The sequence below is a fragment of the Nicotiana tabacum genome, chromosome 3 (assembly GCF_000715075.1).
Source record: "Nicotiana tabacum cultivar K326 chromosome 3, ASM71507v2, whole genome shotgun sequence".
NCBI lineage: Eukaryota > Viridiplantae > Streptophyta > Magnoliopsida > Solanales > Solanaceae > Nicotiana > Nicotiana tabacum.
The window spans coordinates 214,005,858-214,017,555 of record NC_134082.1 but is presented as its reverse complement, the minus strand read 5'-3'; the positions used below and the strand labels follow the sequence as shown (position 1 = coordinate 214,017,555).

General features: G+C 35.6%; 2 protein-coding genes and 1 long non-coding RNA gene across 4 annotated transcripts; 1 reads left to right on the top strand and 2 right to left on the bottom strand.

The window, feature by feature from the left end:
* Window positions 1–1,031: 1,031 nt before the first annotated feature.
* LOC107809892 (uncharacterized) lies at window positions 1,032–2,870 on the top strand. 2 transcript variants are annotated; one of them, XM_016634589.2, is made up of 3 exons: window positions 1,032–1,163; window positions 1,440–1,654; window positions 2,239–2,870. In XM_016634589.2, the coding sequence occupies exons 2-3, from the start codon at window positions 1,459–1,461 to the stop codon at window positions 2,577–2,579; spliced, it is 537 nt and encodes a 178-aa protein (XP_016490075.1). In that variant the 5' UTR covers window positions 1,032–1,163; window positions 1,440–1,458; the 3' UTR covers window positions 2,580–2,870. The 2 variants fall into 2 exon arrangements, with proteins under 2 accessions (XP_016490075.1, XP_016490076.1); XM_016634590.2 differs by having other exon boundaries at window positions 1,034–1,163; window positions 1,445–1,654.
* LOC142179607 (uncharacterized) lies at window positions 2,608–3,467 on the bottom strand. Its single transcript, XR_012708170.1, has 3 exons — window positions 3,332–3,467; window positions 2,872–2,956; window positions 2,608–2,742 (listed from the first exon to the last, which is right to left on the bottom strand). It is a non-coding gene; the product is annotated as an uncharacterized LOC142179607 (long non-coding RNA).
* Window positions 3,468–3,756: 289 nt separating this feature from the next.
* LOC107809894 (actin-related protein 2) lies at window positions 3,757–9,970 on the bottom strand. Its single transcript, XM_016634591.2, has 15 exons — window positions 9,803–9,970; window positions 8,779–8,889; window positions 8,259–8,393; window positions 8,046–8,117; window positions 7,881–7,959; window positions 7,611–7,660; window positions 7,234–7,337; window positions 7,066–7,134; window positions 6,928–6,991; window positions 6,686–6,754; window positions 6,144–6,227; window positions 5,982–6,040; window positions 5,416–5,482; window positions 4,859–4,942; window positions 3,757–4,076 (listed from the first exon to the last, which is right to left on the bottom strand). The coding sequence occupies exons 1-15, from the start codon at window positions 9,842–9,844 to the stop codon at window positions 3,996–3,998; spliced, it is 1,170 nt and encodes a 389-aa protein (XP_016490077.1). The 5' UTR covers window positions 9,845–9,970; the 3' UTR covers window positions 3,757–3,995.
* Between the last annotated feature and the right edge of the window lie 1,728 nt (window positions 9,971–11,698).

The following is an 11,698-nucleotide window of genomic DNA, read 5'->3' as shown; positions in this document are numbered from 1 at the left end:
ATTAGCTACTACTCTATTAAAACTAATACGAAAAGACGTTTTTACCCTTTCTTTATGAGTGCTGTGTAAATATAAAGGACATGGTGTCCTTAACATTTACACTACATATATGAAGTTAAGGACATGATGTCCTTAACATTCACACTGTACATATGAAGTCAAGGACATGATGCCCTAAAGTTTAATAACGGAAGGTGCAAATACAAGACAATTTGTTCTTAATATTTACATAACATTCATGAAGTTAAGGACATCATGTCCTTAATATTTATACAACACCCATGTCTAGCACAGGGGTATTTTCGTCCGGGTGGGTAATAATTTATTAAGCACTGGTTAAAGAGTAAATACATTTTAAACAGTGGTTAAAGAGTAAAGACATCTCTAATTAGTGGCTAACCGTACACTTCCCCCACTATTTAGCCCACTTAACTCAGCCCAAGTAATCTGTAGATGGGTTTCACCAAACTCGGCCCAACAACTTCATTTTACAGCCTTAGTTGTAACTAACCCAATAAACGGTCTTACAACTAGCTTGATACGTGGTTAAAATAAAGGTTATGGTCTCATTGCAATATTGAAAATGTTTCGGCTCCTTGTATTTTCATTGGTTCGTCATTGTTTAGACATAACCAACTGCAGGCAGTTTCTATAATTGATGGAAAAGCGAGTAACAAAAGTTAAGTGCAATGAAGCCATTTCTCTACAACAATGAATACATCTACAAAGAAATAAAGATGAGAGGTCAACGTACAAGTTACTTACAATAAATGTGAAGTTATGCTTGGCTTAATTCTTTCATCTATGATCACATGATTCTCAGTAGAAACAATCCTTCACTCAGCCCAGACGATTAATAACAGAGAAAAAAAAAGTAGTTGAGATAATAAATAGACAGTAGCAACTAGCAAGAAGTTCAAGAAGCAGCTAGAAGGCTTGTTAATTTATATCACGTTAAGAAGCAAGACCATCATAAATTCCAAACATAATTCAAGAAAATGAAAGGTGGGGGACCTATTTATTTCTCTATGCAAATTGTCTATTTCTTACCATACTCTCTTTCCTACACATCCACCCTTACAAACTTCCAAAGAAAGTTCACATGCTTTGTTTGTTTGTGAATTCTGAATAGCTAGTAACTGCTGCAGAGTGCATACAATAAGGTCCGATCCTTGTCTCCCTCTTTCTAACTTTGATCTCTTTTTCATTTCTGTCGTTGGTACTTATTATCCATACACCCACTCTCACATCTTTTTTTATTATAGAATTTTTCAACAATATTAGCTAGTCTTTTTTTGTGTGTGTTTTCTTAACTTATTTTAAAATAGGCTAGCTGCTCGATTTACTAGCTTTACTAGCTTAGAGCTAGCAGGGGATAGCTATTCACATATAAGTAGTTTTATCTGTTGCTATCAGAGTTTTAACTCTTAAAGTCTCAGGTCAGTCTGCGCTGTTGCCATGACTACTACTACTACTACAGTTTTCCTCTTGGTGATTTCATGCTGCTTCTTGTGGTTGTGTTTACCATTTCCTTTGGATGTTGAGGCTTCATCAGCAGCAAAAGTGGCTAATTCCCAGATCACTGTCATGGGTTTGGTTTACTGTGATATTTGCTCCAATAATTCCTTCTCCAGGCACAGCTACTTCATGCCAGGTATTACAGTCTTCCATACAAGATTTTGGTGGAATTCTTGCATATTCACAAATCCATAACATTTTTTCTTCTTCTGTCTTAACTACTTCATTCTGCATAGTGCTACCTAAAATAATCCTTTGGTTAGAGGTGTCAAACGACTGGTCAAAACACTAAGCAGTGATGACTCAACCCGTTCGGATCAAGATGGGTCAAAACACGGGTCATAACCCAACCCAACCAGCATGAACTTACCTCCATTTTTTATTTTGCTTTTGAAAAAAGAAACTTAAAAGCTAATGTATTTTTCTTAAATTATTAAGTTAAGTTCGTCCAATTAAAATAATTCCCTATCTCCACGTTTGATATGAATTTGTATGCTTGGGTTTGGATTGCATTTTGACCCGCTAGGTTACACTATTTGACCCAATAAGCTGACAGGTCATCTTGGGGGTTTGGGGGTGGGGGTGGGGGGTGGGGTTCAACCCGTTTGGGACAACTCAACAAACGGGTCATAACCCAAACACATTTAAACTTGGACAGGGGACTAAAAATTGGTTGATTAATCGGTTAATGCCATTGATATTGGAACAAACAATGAACAGGTGTAGAAGTTAAGATAGACTGCACCTTCAAAGCAATGTCAGCAAGGACAGCAGAGCTGGTATCAGTGTCCGTCAACAGAACTACCAACAGATATGGTGTTTACAGGTTGGAGATACCATCTGTGGATGGAATAGAGTGTGCCGCAGAGAAAGCAATTGGCAATTCCTGCAGAGCTAGCCTTATTGGAACTTCATCTTCTTCCTGTAATGTACCTGGCTCTACAAGAACCACTACTGATGAGATTACCATCAAATCGAAACAAGCAAATATGTGCATCTACAGTCTCACTGCTTTGAATTTCAAACCTTCTAAGAGAAATGTTGCTCTTTGTGGGAATTAGAAGCCCCAACAACAGAGTTTCAACATATATGTCTTCTCCTTGTCTTTCACTTTCCAATTTCCCGTTTATAGGGAATAATATGTATAATTCATTTGTCTCCCTTATATTTCCATTAATCATGTGCCTCGTCCTCAATTTCTGGTAATCAAATTCTTGCATCACACTATGCATGTGAATACAAGGAAATGTATTAAACACAGGCATTAAGTATTGCTGTTGTTAGCTGGTTAATCAATCTGTTTTCTCTTTTATGTACAAGAAAGAGAAAGAAGGTTATCTTTGTGTTGTGTACCTCTTTGGACATGAGAATCTCATTTTATCTTTTAGTCGAATGACAACTCTCTAACCTGATATCAACAGCAGAGCACAGGTGCTAGCTGTCAGCAAGATAAATGTTTATCATTATGCACTATTATGACGAAACAAAACATGAAATTTTTTCTTTGCAGATGTAACAGGCGAAATAATACTGCAACTACATCAACTGCAAAAAGAGAACAAAGTTACAAGCTCAGACATGGCAGAAAGATTACTTTGTCTTAGCTACAAGAGACTTTCCAATTTATATTCCATCTAATATCATTACGTAATGTAACCAACAGGTCTTCAGCCATGCCATTACAAATTTAAGATTGACTTAATAAGTGTTCGAAACACAAATAGTGCCCTTCTCCACATGCTACAAGAAGGAATATAAAGCGAATATCTGGAAAGGAAGTTAACAATGACAGATCGACAAACAACAATTGTACCTCAACCTGCAACGCATTAGAGAATTAGTTCACAATCTCTTCTGCCCACACCAGATTACACGATGAGCTGCTTATGTTTCTGCTCACATTTAATGAACTTCACACAAAAGGGGTCAGCAGGGAATCAAAAGTGGCTCCAATTAGCAATCTTTTATTTCAATATCGTATTTCGTATTTCGTATTTCGTATTTTGTATTTCATATCCCTTATATTGCTGTTATTTATTATGCATTTTTATGGTACTAATATATCGGCTCCTATTACCTTTTTGAGCTGAGGGTCTCCTAGAAACAGTCTCTCTACCCTTCGGGGTAGGGGTAAGGTCTGCGTACATATTACCCTCCCCAGACCCCACTTGTGGGATAATACTGGGTCGTTGTTGTTGCTGTTGTAGTATTTCAATATCGACTGTACAAATTCAAGCCTTAAAGAATCCCCCGCTCAACTCAGATAAACTGCAGATGCAGTAAAAACATTCAAATATGACATTTTTTCCAGTTAATTCTAGAGAATTTTGGAGGTAAATACAGTATAAGAGCTTCTTCATTGAATGCCAGTCATTGCGACCTTGATACGTCAACCAATTTTCAGCGTGCCTTGATCTGTAAATTCCAAGCTTTTCTTTGGAAAGATAAAGCTTAAACAAGTGATGGACGTGTAAAAATCATGCCTGGCCACACTTGCTTAAGCAAGCAACTCCCTCTTCTAAATAATCTTGTCTATTGATCCAAAACTCAGGGGCATCCTGCAGAAATTATTCGATAATTCAATATTTCATTTCACATCATAATGTTTCTTTCAATTAAATGCTCTTCAATTACGGTGCATATTGACTCAGTGAAACTATTTTCTTTTTGACATTATGAGAAAAAAACAATAATGCTCAAAGAGAGACGAATGCCATTCTATAGATGATTTGAAAATGAAGGAGGATCCTGACTAGAATAGAAGGACAGCATGAACCGTTTACAGACATGAAATATACCAGCCACAATGATTTGTTTGGACTCAATAAGAAGATAACCTCGTTTACTTTTTGCCAAATGATATGCTCTTTCATCATCATTTCAGCAAAATATACAGTAAATATTTTCGCTGCCACATAAAAATTTCTTAACCTGCTGTGGTGAGTGGATTATTCAGTTGCATTCAGCCACCGGAGTATCTTTCATACACAGATGATTTCATCAATTGCACAAAATGTGTAATAAAAAAGAGATGGATTGGGGCCAAATGCAAAAAACGCATTTTACTTGCGGCTGAAGTTGATGATTGCCACGAATGTGTCACATCAAGATAGTACAATCCAACATTTTCGACCCCTAATTCAATTGAAGATGGAAGTGGGATACTCAAATCTTGAAAGTTATGGAAAAGAGTACAGATTGAAAAAGGTTGTATCCCAGGCAACCAACTTACTTTCTTTTCTAATTTTAATTTCCTCTCTGAAATTAAATACTCGTTTATATGCATTGTAGTGGAAGGAACAGAGATGGGGCTAGAGAGACAGAAGGAGATATCATATACCTTCATAATTCCTGCCAGAACCGCACCTCCAAGGTACACCATATGCTTTCTTCTTGGTGGATCTTCTATTCGTAAGCGCAATTTCTGTTGCAGAAAAGACATAAAACAAAAAATAAAGATAGAAAATTTCAACGAAAACCAAGCAACACATGAAGAGAGAATATGCTTGTAACCAATGTAATCGAAGTTCCTAGAATATGCTAAACCCTACTCGTCCTGCTCCAACTACTTTCATATCTCCATCTTTTGATTGACTTGAATTTATACCAGAAACCGTCATAAGCAGCAGGTCTCTATTTTTCTATATATATATTTTTTTTTTGCCTCTTTAGTTTGATGAAAGCTTTTCCCCTATGGCTTTTTCCAAGGGGAAAATGATTTCCATGCCTTCTGATCAGATATCAATGCAATTTTATTCAACACTAATTGGTTCCAAATAATCAAATTAGGTTTGTAGGTCAGACAATTCGAATAAAAGCTACTTTGTCGCATAAGCCTGATCCATAAGCTAAAAACCTCAAGAAATGGCAAAAATAATAAAAAAGAGGCAACTGTACCTTCAAACCATCTTTGTTCCCCTTCAAAACAACATCAAGATAGCGGTCCAAAATTTCTTTCTCAAGGCTGTCAGTGTTTGAAAGAAGAAAATACAAATACAAGTGTAATTAAATAAGAGAGAGAGAGAGAGAGTCTGGGTGGAGGTGCGGCAAGAAAGAGTTCATTCCTTTTATTCCCTCAGGAAACAGAGGGCTGTCATAATTGCAAAAGTAGAGTTTAAGGAAATAAATCACAAAGAGATCACAAAGAGAGATAAATTCTTTCTACGGCAGGGGAGGACTGAGCAAATTTTGATACCGCACATCAAGAGAGTTATCAAAGTCATACAACAAAACAGTTACATAGTTCAAAATCTCTGCCAGAGAGATTGATCAAACATTAGTCTCAGAGAAAATTCAAGGATATACTACGGTTCATAAATTCAAAGAAAGCATTCACACTAGTTAAAAGTTCCTAGAAAAGTGTGATGATAATGTAGCATTTAGAATCAGTCATGCACAATTGCATTACTCGGCAGCTAAGTTCTCAAAGCTCTGTCATAAGAAAGAGTATTTGAGCAAGTTACCGACTAGGTAAGCCAGGATACATAGTACTTCCGCCACTCAAAACAATATGTTGGTAGAGCTGCAAAAAGTTTCAAAGTAATGATTATTATATTAACAATAAGATGGAAGGCAAACAACAACACTACGGGCAAGGAATACAGCAAAATTCAAATTTGAAGTACCATCATCCTGTTATCAATATCCATCTCCTGGATGCAACGAAATACCATGTCTGCCATGCCATCACCTTCAACATCAATAAGATCCTAAAATGGATAATGAAAATAATATTTAGCTTCCTTCCACATACATCAACCCATCAATTAGAGTTCCGGAGAAGCATGGAATAACATTTTAAACCATGCAGTTACAATGTTGCTTCAGTTTGTCTTAAGGACTTCCTTAACACTTTATTTGAAACAAATCGATTTGAAGATGATAATCTATTTTTTGCTTTCCTGTTAGAAGGTTGAAAGGTCAAACTAGTTTAACAATAACAGAAGATCCATCAATTTAAAAAGTTGTCAAGACAAAAGATGGTCATTGATTAGGTAACAAGTGTCACATAGCATCTGGCATTATACAGGATTAGCTTTCTCTGGGGGAAAATGTGAACAGCATTTACTCTTCCCCACTATGGGGAACCAGCAAAGCCCGTGCATGTTTATGAAAAGGTATGTTCATGGATTTTGAAAGAGGAAAACAAATGGGAATGCATGCTTACTGGAGTAAAAAGAGCCTCAGGTGCCTGGAACCTCTCTGTGCCAACTTTAAGTACCCTCCCATCTGGAAGCTGTGAAAAAATATGGGTCACTGAATGACTAAGTTTCTTATGGAAACATGAAGATTTTTATATCCAAGAGCAAGGTACCATACCTGATTGAAGATTCAAGGTAGTAGAAAAATTAAAATAATAGTAAATTTATTTTTCCAATTAAGAGCTTATTATGGATGGAGCCTACTCACAGTATAATTCTTAACAAGAATAGTAGTCTCAAGCCCTAACTGATATTCTCTCTTGTAATCATAACTGCAGTACAGCAAATACCATTACTCCCCAGAAGAAGTTGTAAAGGAATTAAATTATGACAAAAGTTATTTTACCTAATGTAGCACAGCTTTTCTTTAATATCCCTGACGGTCTCAAAATCAGCACTCTTATTCATTGCATACCTTCAAAAATTGACTGGCCATCAGAACTCCAGTAATGGTGTAAACTAATCAAATATAGCATGAATTACCACAGCTTATTTCAAATGTGTTGGCAATTACCCTCTTCGAAGTAGCAAATCAACCAGATAAGAAGTTATATGGCGCCCCGCTACATTCATTCTTTTTGTGAGGTGAGGGAATGAGTATCCATCAACAACAGGAACCTGCATCAAAGAACTTTCTGATAACATACGGAAGAAAAGTATCCCACTGTTCATGGCAAAATACAATTATGTGCTATCAAACGAAAAAATAGGTGAATTAAACGCTGTGTTTATGACCACATTGACCAGAAGCTGCAACGGGCAATCTTATTTAGTCAGGGAAACATAAATGGACTCCTCTGATGCAGAAAAACAGCTCTATATTGGGCAAAATCAATACGGAACCAAGACTATCGGAGATCGTAAAGCAGCTATGATAATGGAAAAACTTACAACATGCGTAACTCCATCACCAGAGTCTATGACTAGCCCAGTCAACAAACCTGCATATATTTTAGAACAGCAATGATGAGAAAATCCATCACATATAACCAAAATAAAAGCAAAATATCTAATTAAACCCATTCTTGTAACAAAAATAAGTATTTACCCGACAAAAATTGCAATATCTGGACTCATGGTGGTCCTTCTCACAATAACAAAAAACATGATTTATGCCCAAGAACTCATATATAAAACTTTTCGCCTAATGTATAATGGTACCTTGAGCATACAGTGTTAGAACAGCTTGAATTTGGATGAAGACCCCGGCAAAGTTGTACTTCTCAAACATAGTTTCTACCTATAATTCAAGTATATTCTGAGTATTATTTAGAAATCTTTGAGGCAATACAAAAAGGGAATGTATTCTGTAGCATGAATACAAACCATCTTTTCACGATTTTTCGAAGGATTGAGAGGTGGATCTGTCAGCAGAATTTTGCATTCTGTCGGATCTACCTTCAACAGCAGAATGAAATGAAAGCTTTTTCAGTTAATCATGAACTAGCCATATGCCAAGTATTGTACAAAAAAATTAGCAGGCAAAAGTTAAACTGATAAAAGATCTTCACAGGGAAAGCTAACAGTAGAGAAAGCTACCTTCAGTTCGTTGAAAAATGCATGATCCCACACATGCCCCATATCATCCCAGTTTTGCACAATTCCATTGTTGACAGGATAAGATATATCCAACTGATGCCGCAACTTCAAGCAATCATCTCCCACAATAGTATCCTAGAGAAAGAGTGTAAAAGAGTTATGTATTTGTCAAGAAGTCTGTGAGTTGAGTTACAGAGCTCAATAGTGAAAATGCAGAGCATGTAAGAGAAGGATATAAGAAAGAAAAAATAAGACGAGAAGATTTCCAGTGTCCTGGTTGCAAGACAGACGAATAAATAAAGAATCCAGGAATATAAAATATAGGCATTACTCTAACAATCCCTGAGGTGTTCTGGGAACCAAAATAAGAGTAAACCTTCATTTCACAAGAAGTAGTAATATGGAACTATTGAAGCCTAGATTTTCTTTCTCCAAGAAGAACTTCCTAGTTGTCTATAAATGCAAGCGAACTCTTTCACATTATCCATTTTAGGGTAAGGATAAAGAGAGAGACGTTTACCTTCAAGTCTTGTTCCATAAGTGATTCTTCGTACCTTAGCATTGGCCTCCCCACAACACAAGGGAATACAGATGTGGGAAAATTCTCACCCGCAAAGCCACACTTGACATACTGCATTTAGACATCAAAATAGTTATAATAAATGTATTCGATCCCCAAGCACCACCACCAGCCCCAAAGAAAATGCTTAAAAAAAGGGCAAAGCCAACAGCTAGAAACATCTTATGCTTCAGCAAAAGCTCGGTATAAACTCTCTTTCATTTCATAAATCAGAAAAGCAGGTTCCACTAGGAAAGGATGCTTGATTAGGTAGGATGATGGTTTCCATAAACCACACATTTAAGTCAAAGCTTGCATCTTGTGAAGGAAATGATTGACAGAGATTTGGTTTTCAAGAATGAATTGTTCCAAAAAAGAAATAAAACCAAAAGTAGCTTCACAAGCAGAAAATAATTTCGTTGAGATCACCACATAAGTCCAAGTTCAATGAAGTAATGCATTTGATCATGCCAGACATAAACCAAAGTTTCTTTCTCATTTTCTGATAAATCAAAAACATACTCTGTTGTGTTGGGATGAAATGCATCTCAATATAGAGGACTCATGTAGCACATTGTAGCACAACCAACTAGTATGGGGTTGAAATGTAGTTGATTAAACTGAATTTACAAGAAAATCAAAGAAACTTTTATTGATATCACACATCCATAGTTTAAGGTTCACAACATAAGAAAATTAACTTTAGCTAACGGATGATGGTTTAAGCATCTCAGGCACAGATGACCGAGACATTTCAGTTACTGTACGCGTCCTTAGCTGCTTTTTTCAGAAGTATATACGCACACGTACAGAGTCACCAAATTTATTCTCATTTTCCCTAATCTATTAAGTAAATATTGCAAAATTTCATCTATTAAAGCCTTGGATAAAAATTCAGTTTCGTTTGACAAATACGCGATCTTCAGATGAATTAGAACTCTACTATACCAAATAAAAAGGCAATGTGAAAGAGTAAAGACAATACCCCGGTGCCGTTGTCGCAAACGACGACGTTCCTACTGTCCATCTTGTAGCTATTCAGTTGGATCAATCATGGACTCGATTTTCCTTTAAGTTTTTTGTGCTTGCTCTAACAGCAAAGATCAAAGCTTTTAGTTGGTAATGGTCATGGACTTGCTCCGGCTACCGGAAGTTAAAAAAATATTTTTCGTTTGAGTCCTCCAATTTGGTAATTTTGTACTTTTTACCTCTTTGGTGAACTTTCCTGCATAATCAATCCCTTCAATTATGTTTATTATAAATTTGTCTAATTATCCGCTAAATTTTTTATTTTATTTTCATAACAAACATAAAATTGATTTTTTAGAATATTAATGACAAATTAGTTAAATTTATAAAAATTTAATGTTTCAAGGATATTTATGTTTTTATCAATTCAGTATTTCACATATCTTTTCCATAAAAATATTTATTAAAAAATCCTTAAACTCTTCATGTGCAAGTCTGCTCATATCCACAGTCTCAAGCTAAGATAAAAAAATAAAAATAAAAATTGTGGTAGGCTAGTAAATAATGTAAAATTAGTCAATGTATGACGATTTATCACAATACAACTATGTTATTGTGTTGCCAAACACACCATAGTGTTGTAACAAACAAAAGTGTATTTCAAAAAGATTAAAAGTGGTAGAACATAAAAATAACACATTAAAGCGTTACCATAGATATTTTGAAAGATTTATAACAGCTTGTTTGGATGGTTGTTACTCATTGTATCATATTGTATTGTTATCTCAAAACAATGTTTGTTTTGATTGTTTAGTTAAAATTGGTTATATTTTATTGTTAAATTCATTGTTCCAGAACAATAAAAAATCTCATTTCTTTTTAAACAACCGATTTGGTGCGGTGGAATTGTTTCGTATTTTTCTTTCCAATTATGCCCTAACTTATTACTTTAGAGTTATATTTTACCCTTTACCTTTTTTTTAAACTCCAAATCTCCAACCTTTAACCTACTTTGTCTTCGGCCCTTTTTTCCTTTTGCTGCTTACTATTCTCAACTCCAATGTCAAAGGTAGTAAGAATAGGTTTTATCTTCTTTTTGTTTTGTTTTTCTTCTACTTAGATTTTACGGAAAAGGGCCTAAAATGTCCCTCTATTATATGAAATAGGACATCAAAGCCCTCCGTTAAAGTTGGCCCATTATCTGCCCTTGCCGTCTAAAAATGGGCTCAAAAATATCATTCTCCACTGACAGGAGACTCTAAAATCCACGTGGAATTACATTTGCCTATTTAAAATTTTCAATCCTAATTTAAAATGCCGCATGTATTTAAAAATACTCCAACCCCTTATTATTTCCCTACCCCGGGCCCACCCCCAATCTTTACTTAATATAGCTGTTAGGTTAATTCCAATTACCAGACCATTTCATTTCCCATTTTCATCCCAAAAGCTTCTCCCTCAAAAAATTGACCTTCATTGATGTCTGATTTCTCCTACTAATTGGGTCACCTTGTCGATTTCGAGTTGGGTTCTAGTTTAGGTTTAATTCTTTTTCATCTTTATCAGTTTGTTTTGGAGATTTCTCTAAGACAATGTCGCAAAGTTCGAGTAGCTTAAATGGGTCGATTAGACGGTGTCGTTGTGGACTTGCTGCTAATTATTTCATGGCGTGGACTCCTTTAAATGCTGGGAGAAGATTTTTCAAGTGCCCTAAGCATGAGGTAAGTAAATTTGTTGATGGGTTCTTTTAATAATTTCGATTTGACTGTAATTTCTTTTTCTTTTTTTTGGTTTTAGGATAAAAAATGTTCCTATTGGGAATGGTAAGATGAGGAGCTTCCTCCTAGAATTTCAAATCTCATATGCAGTTTAAAGAAGGAAAAGGAAGCTCTAATCCGTGAAAGAAATGTAC